The sequence below is a fragment of the Petromyzon marinus genome, chromosome 47 (genome assembly GCF_048934315.1).
Source record: "Petromyzon marinus isolate PM22_M1 ecotype Great Lakes invasive population chromosome 47, UKy_Petmar_22M1.pri1.0, whole genome shotgun sequence".
In the NCBI taxonomy this organism is placed as follows: domain Eukaryota; kingdom Metazoa; phylum Chordata; class Hyperoartia; order Petromyzontiformes; family Petromyzontidae; genus Petromyzon; species Petromyzon marinus.
Window position 1 is genome coordinate 10,147,262 of NC_133713.1, and position 18,493 is coordinate 10,165,754.

General features: G+C 49.6%; 1 protein-coding gene across 2 annotated transcripts; it reads left to right on the top strand.

The window, feature by feature from the left end:
- The first annotated feature begins 658 nt into the window (after positions 1-658).
- On the top strand, positions 659-16,875 carry LOC116952517 (vitamin K-dependent protein C-like). 2 transcript variants are annotated; one of them, XM_032971920.2, is made up of 10 exons: positions 659-815; positions 4,402-4,649; positions 7,367-7,388; positions 8,374-8,487; positions 9,031-9,165; positions 10,175-10,356; positions 10,869-10,992; positions 12,426-12,643; positions 13,991-14,280; positions 14,461-16,875. In XM_032971920.2, the coding sequence occupies exons 1-10, from the start codon at positions 749-751 to the stop codon at positions 14,957-14,959; spliced, it is 1,899 nt and encodes a 632-aa protein (XP_032827811.2). In that variant the 5' UTR covers positions 659-748; the 3' UTR covers positions 14,960-16,875. The 2 variants fall into 2 exon arrangements, with proteins under 2 accessions (XP_032827811.2, XP_032827812.2); XM_032971921.2 differs by lacking the exon at positions 8,374-8,487 and having other exon boundaries at positions 660-815.
- Positions 16,876-18,493: the final 1,618 nt, after the last annotated feature.

The following is an 18,493-nucleotide window of genomic DNA, read 5'->3' on the forward strand; positions in this document are numbered from 1 at the left end:
TGCTTTTTTAAAAAAAGATTTGATTTCATTGCCCCAAAAAAAAATCTACGCAGGTCGACGCATTTGCATTGGTAAGCCGCGTGCGGTACTGTTCATAGCGATTGATGTATGTTGTTATTTTCCTTCCGACAACACGTGAAGTGTCTTTCCTCACAGCGTAGTGCGCTAACCCCTGCGCCACCGCTCCCTGCCATCACCGTTGACATTTCCCCCACAACTGCGGTTGTTGGCGAGGCTGGGGGCGAAAGGAGGGGGCGGAGGGGGAACGGGGCGATGCATCTATAAAGATACAGATGCCCCGGGTAGCCTTCAAGACTGTTGAGGCAAGTGCTGCTATTGAGCACCAATGAAGGCCGGCACGGCACACGAGGGGGTGGGTGGCCAGCACCACGCCCGGCCGCCTTTGTCTCCACATTGGCGGTGTTTACGCATTCCAGCAGTCACTCATTTGAGGCTGAGTCGACTTAGGGGAAGCGCAGGACCAGTTAACGTCATCGTCACTGGTGTTGGTGGCCGTGAGCGGGATTAGAACTCGGGTGGCCGGGTTCCTAGCGCAGCGCGCAAACGCTTCAACATCGCTCCCCACGAACAAAAGGCAAAGATCCCCCGTGTGGCCTGAACAGACTTGGGACAAGTGCATCCATAAACACGCACGCAACACGCCACTTTGCCAGCTTCCACCCCACTCCCCACCCACCCACTCGGCCATGAACACGGAGTCCGAACACCGCACAGAGAGATCGCAGCCATGCGGCCCCTACACGCCTGCCTCGTCTGTGTCATCACCGCCCTCCTCCCACACACCTGTTGCCCAGGTGAGGTGCGTGCGTGTCTGTGGGTATGTCCGTCTGTCTGCGTGAGGAATTCACAGATTCTTGAAAAAATGTGGACAGTCCCATCAGTGAGCTCCGACATGCTAGGCTGCCCAACCACCGAATGCCCAAACAGCTTCTGCTGTTTGACCGGATTAAGGGGGCTGAACGTGCGCGACACGGACTAGAGAAGAGATGGAGCTGATGTGGTACAGAAGGATGTGGAGCTGAGTGGACTTGCCGATGACTGGTGCCAGCGGTGTCAAGATCGGACTCTGTGGAGGAGGCTCGTGAAGGACGCTGCTACTGGGCAGTTGGAGGCAGTCGCCCTTCAGCAACAACGGAGGGCAGAGGAGCGACGCTCACAACAACGAGCGGAGCGTCGGGTGGCTAAAACGCTGAAAATTGGCAAAGTGAGGAGCACAGTTGATGCATCTGCCAGCCATCTCAGTCCGTCAACCCATGGCTCTTGGGTTTGTTCCGTGACCTGCCAGCGGGTCTTCCACACTTCACGTGGCCTCAAAGTGCACCTAGCCTGGCACAAGCGCCGTGGTGACGTCACCTAGCGCTGAACGGCGGTTGTATATGAATTTGCGAGTGGTGAGCGCGCTGCGCTACGAACCCAGCTACCGGAGTTCGATTCCTGCTGACGACCAACACCAGTAATGATTGTTTGAACCGGTCCTGTTCTGGCCTTAATAGGTGCTCGCTAATACCACTTGCTCCAACAGTCTATTACGAGCTTGCACATATGTCTGTGTGTCCCTGAGTGTGTCTATACACCTGTGGTGGTGTGTCTGTGGGTATGTCCGTCTGTACACTGCCGTATGCCCGTTCAGTCTGTACATGTCTGTATGCGAGTGTCTCTTGTGAGCATATCTGTACTTGCGCGTGTGTCTGTCTGCGTCTGTGCCTTCCCTTCTGTTGCCGTGTCGATCATGAGCGGAGTATGACCATACTTCACCACGCTGGCAGCGGCTTCTGGCTGGCCATCGAACAAAGACGGTCACCGCATCGCTCGCTTTTTTCAGATGCACTTCTGCGGCCGTCTGGAACGCTCTTTCGATATTAGGAAGTCACTTGCAGCTATGCACTTTTCAATCCAGATTGAAAACTTAACTTCTTGAGAACTACATTGTGTTCAGTTTGTTGTCCCCCACCCCCCGTACCTCCAATTAGCACGGTTGGCTACGTAAGATGCGGAAGAAGTTTAAAGCACATGCGCTGGATCCGGCGTGGACAAAGGCTATCACCAAGCAGTGGATTGACAAACGGCTTGTTTAAAATGTTTACGTGCGAGGAGCGGTGGTGCAGCGGTTCGCCAACTGCGCGACGAACCCAGCTGTTTTTTAGTTCGATTTCTCGCTCACGGCCAACATCGGTTGCTTCTTTACGACTGTCGTTTCATTTTGTCAGCCTGATCCACGTGGTGTATCGCTGATAACAATGCGCCGACTGAACTCTCTTCTTCAGACACATCGATTGGTCTGCTAATTTTCAGAATCAAATCCACGCTTTTAAAAACAAGCCCCACGTGCAGTGCCCCGTTCGCCCAAATTTGATACTGGTCGCCATGGAAAAAAAAGCTTTATCTCATTGGATTCTACCAGTGTAACAAAATTTCTGATTCGTGAACATCTGCCCAAGGTGTTCAAAGACCCCCCCCCCCCCCCGTATAGCCTTTAACAGACAGTTGGGGCAAGTGCTGTTCGCGAGTAGCACTCGTGAAGGCCGGGGGGTGGGTGGCCAGCACCACGCGAACTCGCACTCGGCTTTGTTTCACATTGGTATCTCTCCAGCACTCTTCTCTACTTTGCTCCGTACATTTGGACGTGACTTTCGTTTTGCTAATATTTATTTTGAGGCCAACTCTGCGGCCTTTGTTTTGTTAAGCTATTCAATAATTTACTTTTAAAAAAATACTTTCATCTATTGCTATGTCATTAACAGACTGAGATTGGCAAATACTTGTGATTTTTGCGCATGCGTCTATTTTGCCCATGACATTAATTACAACAATTACAGCCTTTTTAAAGAAAACATTGCATCAAACTGTCTTCGCCATCACCCGCATTTGAATGCATGTCCCGTCTGACATGGGTGGATTAGGGCTCAGCACTTGACTGGCACCATTAAGGGATCCTGGGTGCAAAACTGGGCTCCATCCCCGCTCGTGGTAAAGTCGGGTTCTCAAGTGTAGCGACTTCGTGATCTCAACCTGATCACCAATGAAATGGGCGCTGTGCTGGCGAGATGTTAACTACCTCGCCTGGTATTCAGGAGGTTGTGGGTTCGATCCTGACCCCAACGTCTGTATATTTGCATGTTCTCCCCATGGTCGCGTGGATTTTTCTCAGGGTCCTGCGGTTTTTCCCCCCGCGTTTAGCATCAACGTGCGTTTAGAGTGTTTGGCTGCGATAAATTTCCACATGATGAGCCACTTCGTTGGGCCATCATTTGTGGCCAGCTCGCTTCTGAAAAATAGCTCAGTGGGCCTTACCTCGTCAAATGCCAAGTTTACAGTTGAGTTTAGACTTACATAGAGAACCACGGACTCACAGAGACCCATAGACTTGCGTAGACTGGGTTGCGATTAGACCGGGTTGTCAAGGGCAGACAGTTGATGGTCTCAACCTGGTCACGAATGACCGCACATCCAAAAAAACCCCATCGCGTTGAATTTGCTTCATGATTTATTCTGGCTGACGGATAACATGTTTCATAACATGTTCCATAACATGTTGGATTCATTGCCACGAGACTAACTCCCTTTGCCAGGGAGGGGGGGGCACATAAACACGTGATCGGAATGTGGATAACGTTCTCATTGAAGTGACTCCAAAGTAGTTCTGTGGTGTTGTCCTCCTGGCCTGTTTCCTGACACAAAGTGATGTGGAAACGAAGTCGATATCAACACAATATTCGCATCAATTGCAGGTGGCAATGCTAAAAGCGACATTTTCACGTGTTCCCCGTTATTCCAAAGGTGCTGGTTGGCTTCATGCCACGAGCCATATATTCTTCATCAGAAAATGTCAAAAGCGGCCAGTGCATAACCCCGTGTTAGAGAATGGCACACAGGATGTGATATCACTGAACTAATTCTGAGATGCTTTCAAGTGATCTCTGACCTACACTTTCTACGATGCACTTTCCCACGCACCCTTTTATAGAAGACGCTGCTCCTTGCATGGCAATCAACCAGATTGTTTTTTGTCTGATCTTTAAAAAAAATGCTAAAGTGGAAAAAACATTTTTTTTTCAATTCATTATTCTTTCTGTTGCCGTCGTTGGTGACCAGACAACAGCCAGCCCCGTTAGCCTGAACCACGTGTCACCTATACCCAGGATTCCATTGCTATGACCCCTAAACCACGGAGCTATGCACTTTTAAATCTAGATTGAAAACTCATTTCTTTAGAACCGCTTTTTGTGCTTAAGTTTGTTGTCCTTCCCGCACCTCGACGGTTGGCTACGTACGGTGCGAAAGAAGTTCAACACGCATACACACAGACACGTGCAGCCGGCTCCCACGAAACACCCCTCGTTAATGCATTGTCGCCGTCGCCCTGGTCATGACAAATCGTAGGTGCTGCAGAGGTGGTTTTGAATCGGCGAGAGGCAACCAGTTTCTTGAGTGCCAAGACGTCGGCTCGACCATCAGCTTGGCATCAGCAGGGGCAGCAGCAGCAGCAGCAGCCTCACCGGTACCGGCGTGCCAAACCGGTGAGAGAGATCCTGGAGGAGATCAGGCCTGGCTCCCTGGAGCGCGAGTGTGTCGAGGAGACGTGCACCATGGAGGAAGTGCACGAGATCACGGGCGATACACGCAAGACGGTGAGAACGCGCGGCTGTGGGTGGGCGAGAGGGGCTACTTTGGGAGGGTTTCCAAATGGGAACTTCTTCATCATCATCCACGCAGCAGCAGCAGCGGATTTTGGCTGACCATCGAACAAAGACGGCCACCGCATCGTGCGCTTTCGGGTGCACTTCTGTGGCCGTCTGGAACGCTCTTCCTTCCAGTGTTATGAAGCCACTGGAGCTATGCACCTTTAAATCGCCTAGATTGAAACCCCATTTCTTTATAACTGCTTTTTTTGTGTTTAGTTGGTTGTCCTTCCCGCACACCTTCGATTAGCATGGTTAGCTATGTACGGTGCGAAAGAAGTTCAGCAGACATACCTACATGAATACGGTTATACGGTTTGCATATTTGTTGTTTTTTTAAAGTTCAAGCTAATGTTAAGTGATACCAACAGTTTAATCCTGGATCAAATTTGGTAGGGAAAGTATTGTAGATGTAGTAATTATTAAGAGAAGGTTGTGATGAGTGGGACGCATGCCAAGGGGTTAGCCACTTGTAGGAAAGCGTTGTAGATGTCATCCGAAAGACGAGCACGCTTCAGGCAAACAAACGTACAGCTGCAAATGCAGGAAGGTGTTTTCCCAATGTTCGGTTTTAATCTCGCTCGCCCCCCCCCCCCCCCCCAATGCTGGCTGGGATGCGAGGTGGGTGGCTCGCTAGGAGCACCGCGTGTGTTTGCACACAGAGGAGCACGGGGTTTTAGTTATCTGTAGCAAACATGGTGCACGTCCTTGTGTGTACAGTGCGTGTTTATGCACGTGTACACGTGTGTGTGTGATTGCGTGTACACACTTGTAGTTGGGAGCGGTGGCGCAGCGGTTAGCGTGACGCTGCGCTACGAACCCGGCGACCCGAGTTCGATTCCCCGCTCAATGGCCAACACCGGTGACGATTATATGAACCGGTTCTGGGCCTCCCTTAGGTTGACTCAGCCTTAAATGAGTGCCTGGTACGGTGTGTAGTAAACATCGGCACTGGGGAGACAAAGGCGACCGGGCGTGGTGCTGGCCACCCACCCCCTCGTGCGCCGTGCCGGCCTTCATAGGTGCCGCTCGCTAACAGCGCTTTGACCCAAAGCCTCTACGGGGGATCGTTGTCTTGTCCGAGTGCGTGCGTGCACACAGCAGTATGGAGGTTTGTGTTGACATGCCTGTGCCATTGTGCACGCCTGCGTGCGAGTACGCGCCAGTGCAAGGGACGGCGGTGCCGTTGGTTGGCGCATTGCGCTGCAGGCCAAGCGAGCTGTCCCCAAGTTTGATTCCCGACCATGGCGATCATCAAGTGGCGAGATATATTTCCGTAGACATGAGACGAGCTATAATTGAAGCTTTCGTGACTGCAGGAATTACTCTTTGGTTATTTCGGTAAAGTCACGTGTAGAAAGAAAAGAAAAGAAAAATAGAGTACGACGTTTCGATTGCAACACAAACAACCGTCATCAGGTAGAACTAAATTTGAGAGAGACAACACTGATAGAGACGGTTCATGGGATCCTAGCCACAGCAACGACTCCCTTACATCGGTGGAAAGGAGAGGCGTCGCACTACAACTGACCTGTCATTCAAGGGGTACACAAGCAAAATGTACTCAACTCGACACAATCGTCAAGAACATTGTGGGTTGAAGAGGCAAATATATAATAGGTGACGTTTCGGGCAATGGCCCTTCTTCAAAAATGTATGTTTTTAAAGTCAGACCCAGAGGCCGAAAATGCCAAGCGGCCATCAACAAACAGCACGATTGAAGGGGTGTAACAGATGAGTGAGTACATGCTCTTGAGTTGAGCAAGATTGTAAGACATTGGGACAAATCGAGCAGTGTGAGGAGGAGAGCAGGAGTAGGACTCGCTGGCACGCTCCGCGACTGGACATCGGTGAAAAAAAAGAGCTTCATAGCTCATCGGATTCGTCCACGGTGAATTATTCTGATTCTGAGAAGTAAAAGTCGTAGGGTGGGTGGTTGAAGAGCCGGGCAGACGCGAGGTCCCGCACCTCCGATCAGCACCGTAGGCCACGTACGGTGCGAACGAAGTTCAACGTACGTACGTACGCGTGTGGACAAACCGACGAGCCAAGTTGGTGGGAACGGTGACATTGGGGTAGTGGGCGTCCCCTGACAGCAGATGTCCTCAGATGGTTGCGCACCTGCGAGAAATAATTATAAACGGTAGGGCATGGAATGGCCTTGCCATTCTGGCAAAGTGCCCGATGATGCTGTGTGTAATTACCAGCGAAACGTCGTACTACTTAAAACATTGTAAATGTTGTGGATTCACTCTTCAACACACCCGTGTGGGGCTAAAGTAGTTAACTATTTTGTCTTTTGTCAACGTGACACTTTTTTTTTGCCGATTGGCCATGTCGGGTGGTGGAGGGTTACGACACATTTATAAATAACGCGATCTAACCCAAAAACATTTATTATGAATAATATTGGTCGCGAAAGCCTGCTTCGTGTTCAATAGCCAAACAGATACGATTTGGCTGGGTCATTGTGGCCCAATCTCAAACATCTATTATGGATTTGTAATATCAGCTTCGGTAACCCACATGCTACATTAGCAACACATTTCGCTGTACTGCCTCTTACAGGCACACCTTTCATTCCCTGTTGTTTACAATCTACACATTTGTTTTCTCAATATGCTCTGATTCATCACTTTCCTAATCATATGTCTGTTTACTTTCAGATTGAATTTTGGAACAAATATGGTGAGTTATGGTGTTGGTAAAACAAATGTGTGCTATGGGTTCGTAGCTGAAGGAGGTCATAATGGCCGTGTCAGAGCCCTTACTGCCGAGGTCCTGCTTTTGAATCTGTCACATCCTCCCGCGATTAAACTGAGCCACAAGGTGTCGAGTGTTGACGGTCTCATCCAGGTCACCAACGACCGCACAACAAAGCCGAAGCGTCACATTTTCTATTTCTCGCATCGGCTAAATTCCCCCTCCTAGAGGCCTATTGACGGAAATTCATCAGAAGTAGTTCTGTGACGTCATCTCCTGTGGCCATTCTCCGACACGAGCGCTGCGATGCTGCTTGTTGTCAACGTCGTTCCACGTAAAACTCGCAGAAGCGCTCGGCAGTGAAAATGCCACATTCCCATGGCGGAGATGCATCTCCACAACGATAACCCCCTGGTGACCTCGCACAAATTTCCGTCACATTTTCTTCCCCAGAGGAATGACAGGCCGAGTCAATCCCCAATCCCCAAGCAGGAGTTGAGCTCCCCAAACCTTCTGTTTGTGAGCCACTCGCTCTACCGCTGCCGAGTCACCTGGCAGGACATTCAATTATTATTGTTGTCGTATTGTAATAGGTCGAAACTTTTAGCTCGTATGAAGCACTCTGACGACGACAACACTGGGGGGGCGGGTGGCAGATAAGAAGTCATAAATCCAGACGGCATTGACAACACCGTAACCGATATCCAAGTGAGATGTTGTTGACTGTGGCAAGAAGACCCAAAGCCAGATGGTGAGATGGTAAGAGTGGTCCTTGGGTAATGGGTCAACTATAACAGCAGATGACCCTCGGAGGTTGGTTGGCAGCTCTCCAACAGCAGTGGGCTCTCGCAACAGGAAGCAGGAAGGAAGCAACGACGAGTTTGTGGTGGCGGTGGCTTTAACGACATTGGTCGCAGTGATGACTTCGAGGTCTTCACTTTGACCTCGATCGTCCCATTATCTCCCACAGACGGAGATCAGTGCGCATCGAGCCCCTGTCAGAACAATGCCACCTGCCACGATCGGAAGGGCCGATACATCTGCACGTGCGACGAAGGATGGGAGGGCATCAACTGTGAGCTGGGTGAGAATTCGTCTCCACTGGGAGGAACACAAAAAATTAACGAACGTTCCGATTTGGCCGAGACAGTCCCAGTGGTTTCAGAAAGCCTGTTCCGGTGAGCTGCCCGGAAGCTTTTCTCCTCTGGCCTCAAGGCAGAGTGTGGTGGTGGTGATTCGACTGTAAAAGAAGACCTGCGGGGGTTGGTTATAGACTGTGTAACAGCTGACAGAAATGGCAGAAGGAAGGAAGCGACGGTGAGGTTTGGTGCATTCATGGCCCTGATGACCTTTCAGTAGAGGTGGACCAAGACATTTTAAGGATAGGTGGGGGGGGGGGGGGGGGGGTGGGCAGCGACATGGTGATCCCGGAAGCTTTTAAAATAGGGCCTTAGTTAAAACAAATACTTTTTTCTGATGGACATCAATAAAATACAACTTTTCTCGATCTCAAGGTGGCGACCATCAGCCCCATCGCTCACCATCTTGGCTCATCCACCGCCTCTCGGAATCTCGAGTTTCGACCTTGCCTGTGACCTCCTGACCCCTGGGCCTTCACCGTCCGCAGGCAAACGCACGTGCGCCGAGGACAACGGGGGTTGCGACCACTTCTGTCTCCCCGCGGACGACAAGGGCAGCCGCAAGTGCGAGTGCGCCGCCGGCTACACGCTGGCGCCCGACGGCATGGCCTGCAACCAGTCCGGTACGCGGTAGCCCACCGCGACGGCACCGGCAGCCGTGATGAGACGTAGCGGCGGCGGCGGCATCGTCGTAGCGGTGGTAGGAGCCACGGCCAGGCACGGTTAGGGAGCAAAAGGGGAACTTTTTCCCTGGGCCTCACGCAATAGAGGGCCTCACGCAATAGAGGGCCTCACAACTGGCCCCTATTTCTGTTGAATTCTCCTGTACAAGAGGTAATTTAATCACTTCCTCTCAGGCACCTCGACTCCTTTGGCAGTCACTTGGTTTTGATTTAAAGCTTTCGTGACTGCAGTAATTCATATTCTTAGCTCTTTCGGTAAAGTCGCGTTGAAGGGAAACAATAAAATAAAGTCACGTTGAAGGGAAACAATAAAATAATAAAATATATGTTTTATATTTATTTTATTACTTTATTGTTTCCCTTCAACGTGACTTTACCGCAAGAGCTAAGAATATAGTCACTTGGTTGTTAGTCTCATTATCCAGTGGATATGTTTTCAGCTTGCGTTTGCTCTCTACGTCCATCCCTCAGTGTGACTTCAAGTTTACACCTCGCCATGCACATTACATCAAACATATACATACCAAGCATGCCTGGGACCACATCACCCACTGGGTTTTGTTTGGGTTGTGCCGCGTATTGATATTCAGTTCCCGAAGCTCCCAGTTTCACCGAAACTTTGGAAATTATACCAGACAAGACGCGGGGTACAAACTAGCCAATTGGGATTACGTGCAGCAGCAATCATCGCCCCCTACTGGCAGACCACGTGCAGGCCAGGCGCCGAGTCACTGTTCCCACAGGCGCAGCTGCCGCTGGGGGTGCCCTTTCAAGCGTGTTGAGTACGAGACGCGACTGCAAGCCGCTTATCAAGCGCTGCGAGATGCCCCCCAGCGTAAAAGGAGACGCGCTCTTGTCAAGAAACAAATCGCTGTTATCGCTGCAACCTGTAAGAGCTGTGCAGAACAAAGCAACAACACAAAACCTGTCGCCCACTCTGTTCCACCAGTGGACATCCCGTGCGGGAAGATCCTGGTGAGTTCTCCCTCTCCCATCATCTCGCCCTCGGAGGAGACGTTGACGACGGGGCAGGCCAACCACACGGCGGTCACGGAGCCCGAAAGGGGCCCGTTCCTCACTCCGCGCATCACGGGAGGGCAGATCTGCACCAAGGGCCACTGCCCCTGGCAGGTGACGGACGTCGCTGGCGAGAGACAGAGACACAACGAGTGTGGCGGCGCTCCCGGGGAGGGGAGGGGGGGGGTTGCCGTTTTGTCCCGCCTCCACCTCGGCTCACGATGACAGGGGGCAAAGGGGCGGAGACTACGCGAGTGGTGGGCGGGGTTTAAGTAGCGTGGGCGGGGTTTAAGTAGCGTGGGCGGAGCCTGCAAGCAGTAGGCTGAGGGGGGGCAATGTCAGAGTGAGGGGGGGGCAATGTCAGAGTGAGGGGGGGCAATGTTAGAGTGGGAGGGGCAATGTCAGAGTGGGGGGGGGCACTAGGGGGTGTGTGCATGGGGCTAGTGGTTGAGTAGGCGTGGCTACGTTAAAGTGGGCGGGGCTGAAGGAGGGCGGGACCACCAGTCAGCCAACAGTGCGTCCCTGCTGAACTCCCAAGGAAGAAGTAACGTCGACTTTTTGACGATTGTTATTCTCACCCGTTTGTTTGTGCTGCCCCCCCCCCCACCGCCGTCTTGCTGACACAGGTTTTGCTCATTAAAGGCACCAACAAGGCATACTGTGGGGGCACACTGATCCACCAGCAATGGGTCCTCACAGCTGCGCATTGCGTCTCTGTTCAAGAGAAGTACCCCACGTTTGTCCGACTGGGTAAGGCCAATTATTATTTTACACAGGGCACGGAGGCTACGCACGCATGTCAATCCTAATATATAAACACTCAGCTCTGTGATTCTGTCATTCTGTCATTCTGTGACTAACGCGGCACGGATTGGTTGAAGTGCGTCACGTGACCGGGACCAAGCAGCCAACCAACGCTTGGCGGGGCTATAGAGGGGCGGGTGAAATTCCGCATCGACCCAATCCCCCAGCAAGGCCATCTACTTAACGACGAGAGGAAATTCACCACGAAATGTCATTTTCAATTAAGTATTCCAGATGTAAAATGATATAAGCTTTTAATGAAGAAATAAAATGATCTAATTCAAAACATAATACAATTAAAAATGTGTTTCATTTTAAAACTTCAAAATGGAGCATCGGGTGCTTGCGTGAATGTGTCGTTCGTGTGCAATTTTTTTCAGACATTCCTGTCCAAAGGCCGTAAATGGTTGTTCAGGGGTGCCATACCCCTAGTCCTATTATATTTATTAAGCTTAAATTTTGATTTAAAGCTTTCGTGACTGCAGGGATTCATATTCTTGGTTCTTTCAGTAAAGTCACCACGTAGAAGGGAAACAATAAAATAATAAATAAAAAATATAAAACAATAAAATTCTCACGTTTCGACTGCAATACAATCAATCATCATCAAAAGTGGCCACTTTTTTCAAATTTTCTTGCTGTGGTTTTCACACCTGATGATGATTGCTTGTGTTGCAGTCGAAACATCGTGAGAATTTTATTGTTTTATATTTTTTTATTATTTTGTTTCCCTTCTACGTGACTTTATTAAGCTTGTTTACCCAGGACAGCCTCGTTCAGTGTCAAGACTTTTTTTTTCAGACGGATCCTGCCAAATGTATCGTGTTCTTGTATTATTTTTTCTCGTAACTTTCTGACCTGCCCCGACTGGACATCTGTGAAAAAGAGCTTTGTGGCTCATCGGATTCCACCTCCACTATAAATATTGATTCTCAAATGTTTGCAGCAGGGAGCGATGCTGCTGTTGTGTGTAACCACATTGTGGAATTTGCAGATAATTTGTCAGCACTGGGATGGTTGGCCAGTACCAGGTACGATACCAGTCTCGAAGCAGTGCTCACATCCGAATTACAACCCTGAGCAGGTGGTGAAAAATCTCTCATTACTATGGCAGGGTCGAGTCCATCAATAGAGGGCCATCACTGTCGACTCCCTCCACAAAATGTCATCAAAACCTTGGGAGAGATGACGGAGCCGAGTCAACCCCCCCCCGCCAGAATTTTAACTCACGACCTTCAGATCGCGCGTGGAGAGAGAGACCGCTCGTTCAACCGCTGAGCACACCATGGGGGGGGGGGGGGCGCCCCCCGTGCATTTGCTGTTGTTATTTTGCTGCTGTGTGCGCGTGCGTGAAACGCGCGCGTGCGCCCCGACACCAGGCGACCACTACCGCAACAAGCCAGAGCCTGAGGAGCGCAACGTGGCCGTGGCGGAGATAATCGCTCACCCGCACTTCAACCTGCGCACCTTCTACAACGACATCGCCCTGCTGCGCCTGCGGAACGCCGTGGGGCTCAGCCCCTACATCGTGCCCGCCTGCCTACCCGACCCGCGCGCGGCCGAGAGGAGCCTCTTGCTTCCCGGAGTCCGCGCGGTGGTACCAGTCCACGGGGGGGGGGGGGGGGGGGGGACGCGAGAGCTTGGGGAACTTCTAGATTTAAAGCTTTCGTGACTGCAAGGATCCATACTCTTGGGTTCTATTCGGTAAAGTCACGTAGGTAAAAAATAAAACAAAAATCACGACGTTTCGACCACTTGTGTTGTGGTCGAAACAACAATCACGACGTTTCGACCACTTGTGTTGTGGTGACTTTACCGAATAGAACCAAAGAGTATATTCTTAGCTCTTTCGGTAAAGTCACGTTGAAGGGAAACGATAAAATAATAAAAAATATATAAAACAATAAAAATTCTCACGACGTTTCGACCATAACACAAACGGTCGTCATCAGGTGTGTCGGTTCGCATTAATTAATTTATTTTTAAACGGTACATTTACTTATTTATAAAAAAACGTCAGCGCCACGCGCAGCGATTTCGCAGTTTATTTAGAAGGACTAGTCCATCTATGTTCTGAAAAGAGGAGGGGGGAGACAAAAAAAATTAATGTATGCTGTCTGAAAGCCACTGTAAGCGTGAACAATCAATTAAGACCTGAAATGGTTTTTTATCAAATCTTTCCAATGATTGCTAAGCCAGAATCCATCTTCTCGGTTGAAATTGTCTCTGTGCTTGTATATGTGGATAGCCTCATGAACGAATCTCTCATGGTAGCCAGATGGCTTACAAAGAACCTCTGTCTTGGAAAAGTCAATGTCATGTGAGCCTACTGAATTATAACAATGATCTGCCACGGCCGAGGTGTTGGTCCTACCGTGTTTAAGGTCTGCTTTGTGTTCACGAATGCGGTCCGAGACAAAGAGCTTGGGGAACATCGATCCCGCAGGATTACTTTTTCGCTTGCGGTTCTATTTGGCGTATAGCTTTGTATGTTTATGCACCTTTGTAATAATCACCCTGAAACTATTTAGATGCTTTTGTAACTTAATTTTTACTATCAATGTGTTTTTTTTATTATTAGTCTACTTTTTAAAATTGGAAATGTTGATCGATTACTCTTTTCTAGGCAAAAACGCGGTTATTTTTTCTCTAATTTCTAATTGGTTATTTTCACTCGGATTAATATTTGCATCATTCTTGTACGTGCTCTTATGTTATCGCTTTGTTAGTGTAAATGTTGGTGGTGGTGATTATATTAGTGATGGCAGTGTTGGTGAAGATAACGTTAATGAGGGTTATTTATCAGTGAATCATCCGAGACAGACAGACAGACGCGCAGCCTCAGGGCCTGACCCCAGGACGTCAGCTTTGTCGGCTCAGCAATTATGATCACTTTTGACAAGTCCACCACGTCGCATGTCCTTCCACCCCCACTCACTTACAGGTCAGTGGGTGGGGCCGAACCCTGGAGCAACCAGGGTTTAGTGGCTCCGGCAGGCAGTCGGTAGGCAACGAAGAGCAAGAGGTCTCGGTCGAGCCTGCTCTCCCCGAGGTCTCGGGCCACTCGTGCGTGGAAAGCCAAGGAGGACACCAAGTCAACCCGGAAGAAGTCGTTCCGTGTGATCCCCCAACCAGAGGAAACGACGAAAACAATGGCACTTCAGCTGGTCCCAGCAACGAAGATTTGGCCAGATCCAATGGTCGTTCTGCAAACCCGAACATTGGAGGTCAAAGGTAACCAGAGCTGAGGATTAACGCGTCACAAGTAATAACGCATTAATGTAATAGGTTTACTGAAATGGGGCACCAGTAAATCCCGTGTGGTTACTTTGTGGGTTTTTTTTGCTTGATTTTTGCTTGGTCCTCCACATGAAGCCACCTGTGACCACCGTTCTCTTTCTCCTCAAACGTCAGGCCTCCGGTTAAGGCGCCTCCCATCAAACCGTGGAGTCCCAAACCAGCGTCGCAAAAGCCCAACAAACCCAGCAGCGGCGGCGGCGGCGGCGGCAGCAGCGTCATCGCGGCATCCGTTCTGGGCCAAAGCGACATGTCCCCCGTGCTCCGTTTCGCCCGCGTCTCGCTCGTGTCGCACGAGGCGTGCATCAACACCTCCCGCTTCGCCGTCACGCGCGACATGCTGTGCGCTGGGCCGGGGACGCCGTCGGGGGCCAACGGGGGCGCCCCACAAGCGGACGCTTGCGACGGGGACAGCGGGGGCCCGCTGGTGGCCCCGCTGGTGGCACGGGGACGTGACCGTACGTGGTTCGTGATCGGCCTCGTGAGCTGGGGGGAGGGGTGCGCGCTGCCGGGCAAGTACGGCATTTACACGCGCGTCAGCCGCTACGTGTTGTGGATCGAGAGCAGCATCAGGGCAGCGGAGGCGGGACGCGTCGGTGGCAGTCGAGGAGCGTGACGATGAGAAGGAGAGAGTGGACAGGCAGCGGGCTTTGGATGAGAGGTTAGGGGCAGCTTCTGGGTAGGCCGGGTTTAAGGAAGATGAGACCCAAAAGCCAAACGGCTCTTCTCTGTGAACTACACACTAATAATGTGACATTTTGCTCCCCACGCGATTTGACGAGTTTGTCACGACTCTGGGTGCCGATTCGATTCGAGAATTTATTCTGGAGATGGCTGTGGGTGGCTTAGAGGTGAGAGCACTGAGCTAGCACCATTGAGAACCTGGATATGAATCTGGGTTTCAGCTGCCCATGATTAAACGGTGTTCTCAAGTATAAAGATATTATTGTCTCAGTCTGATCACGTAAAAAAAAACATTTAGTCTGCCTTTAAATTCGCTAAATTCCACCTTTGAGAATCCAAATGATAGGTTAGACTTCCACGCGACAATCTCATAGCAGTGTGGAAAAGTGCGGCCAGGACCGTGTCAAAGATTTTTATTAAAGGCCATTGTGGATTTTTTTGGGGGAAAATCTTGGCAACCTCTTTTGCAGTTATTCTCTGACATGGGATTGCTTGCACCCACTCGAGTTTGGAGCTTTGTTCGCGAGATGAACAAGACTTCAAAATCACTACTAGGTGCTAACGCTCTAGTAATGCTACTGCATTGAAATATTAAGACAAATAGGAGGGGTGGCTCGTTGATGTCATGCTATTATATTTTAAAATAAGCAATATTTAAAAATACTTTTTTTTAAACATCCTTTAATGAAATATACCCAACTAGTAATTGCAGAACTCCACGACTCCAGGAAGTGGCCCCGAAGCTTGCCACAACGTAAGGGGCCGTGGCCAATTACAGCCAACGTCAGTTGAGCGTGGACAATTAGACCCAAGCCGAAATATAACATATAAAAAAAAATTATGATAGAATATAGTATTATCATCAGTATGACATAAGTATACTAAGTTTGCAGTCGATACCACATTTGGAAGTGGGTTAAAATTGAGTTACAAGATTTGAGTATACAAAAACAACGACAGAGTGAGTTAATAAAAAGCGTGTCATAAAAAAAGCTCAACACAAGGGCCATTGCCTGAAACGTGACCTATTATGTTTTTTCATTTTAAGGACACAGTGTTGTTGAAGAATGTCCAGCTTTGTTTGTATTTGTCCTTTGTACACCTCTGCACAAAGCAGCACGGACAACTAATGTTTCTTTGTGCCATTAGAGTTGGCCTGGTCATACAGCATTACTTTCATATTGCTCAAGCTTGAAACTCTCGTACAGGTCGCACAAAAGACAAAGGCTATGTGGGTATGTACAAGATAAGAGCCGTTTGATTGCGGGTTGTGTCTTTCTTTAACGTGTCAAGGGGTAGGGTTAGGGATAGACTTAAAGAGGAAACATAGGTTTTGGGGTCTGGGTGTGTGGTTTGGTTACAGACAACGCACGCTCACAATTACTTTGAGAGACGAGGAGAGGAGCGAATGTGACCGGGATTCACAGCGTTCAGCAGGGATCTATCCACCAGAGACCCGGAGGGGTCGATCGCATTTCGAGAGACATCTTAAAGATCCGTAAGGAAACGGAGCCTGGGCTAGGCACCGGCTGGATGGGAGGATGGCCGATGGACAAAGGTGGCGATGGAAGAGCAGCCAAAGGAGGGAGGGGTACCCGAGATGATGACCACGGTGGTGGAGATGGGGCGATGTAATCAGTTCTTGCGGAGGAGTGAGATTGGTTGTGGTATTGTCGGGCCTTGAATGTTAAATATATCGTGGCCTTCATCCAGCAGTGGATAGACCAGGCTCATGATGATGATAGTTTTGGGGAAGACCTGTATGCTGTTGGCTAGTGTGGTTATGATACAACTAATCGAAATTGATTCTGAGTTATGAAATAAAAAGTAAAGTGTATTTACAACCTATATACAGAGCCTTGGGAATTCTGTTCCGCACTGAAGGCTTCACACACAACAACACGTGCGTTACACTGTAGCTTCACACAACACGTGCGTTACACTGTAGCTTCACACAATACGTGCGTTACACTGTAGCTTCTCACACAATACGTGCGTTACACTGTAGCTTCTCACACAACACGTGTGTTACACTGTAGCTTCTCACACAACACGTGTTACACTGTAGCTTCTCACACAACACGTGTGTTACACTGTAGCTTCTCACACAACACGTGTTACACTGTAGCTTCTCACACAACACGTGCGTTACACTGTAGCTTCTCACACAATACGTGCGTTACACTGTAGCTTCTCACACAATACGTGCGTTACACTGTAGCTTCTCACACAACACGTGTGTTACACTGTAGCTTCTCACACAACACGTGTTACACTGTAGCTTCTCACACAACACGTGCGTTACACTGTAGCTTCTCACACAACACGTGCGTTACACTGTAGCTTCTCACACAGCACGTGTTACACTGTAGCTTCTCACACAGCACGTGTTACACTGTGGCTTCGCACACAACACGTGTTACACTGTAGCTTATCACACAACACGTGCGTTACACTGTAGCTTCTCACACAGCACGTGTTACACTGTAGCTTCTCACACAACACGTGTTACACTGTAGCTTCTCACAGAACACGTGCGTTACACTGTAGCTTCTCACACAACACGTGTTACACTGTAGCTTCTCACACAACACGTGCGTTACACTGTAGCTTCACACACAACACGTGCGTTACACTGTAGCTTCTCACACAGCACGTGTTACACTGTAGCTTCTCACACAACACGTGCGTTACACTGTAGCTTCTCACACAACACGTGCGTTACACTGTAGCTTCTCACACAGCACGTGTTACACTGTAGCTTCTCACACAACACGTGCGTTACACTGTAGCTTATCACACAACACGTGCGTTACACTGTAGCTTCTCACACAGCACGTGTTACACTGTAGCTTCTCACACAGCACGTGTTACACTGTAGCTTCTCACAACACCTGTGTTACACTAGCTTCTCACACAATACGTGCGTTACACTGTAGCTTCTCACACAACACGTGCGTTACACTGTAGCTTCTCACATAACACGTGCGTTACACTGTAGCTTCGCATACAACACGTGCGTTACACTGTAGCTTCTCACACAACACGTGCGTTACACTGTAGCTTCTCACACAGCACGTGTTACACTGTAGCTTCTCACACAACACGTGTGTTACACTGTAGCTTCTCACACAACACGTGCGTTACACTGTAGCTTCTCACACAACACGTGTGTTACACTGTAGCTTCTCACACAACACGTGTGTTACACTGTAGCTTCTCACACAACACGTGTGTTACACTGTAGCTTCTCACACAACACGTGTGTTACACTGTAGCTTCTCACACAACACGTGTTACACTGTAGCTTCTCACACAGCACGTGTTACACTGTGGCTTCGCACACAACACGTGTTACACTGTAGCTTATCACACAACACGTGCGTTACACTGTAGCTTCTCACACAACACGTGTGTTACACTGTAGCTTCTCACACAACACGTGTGTTACACTGTAGCTTCTCAC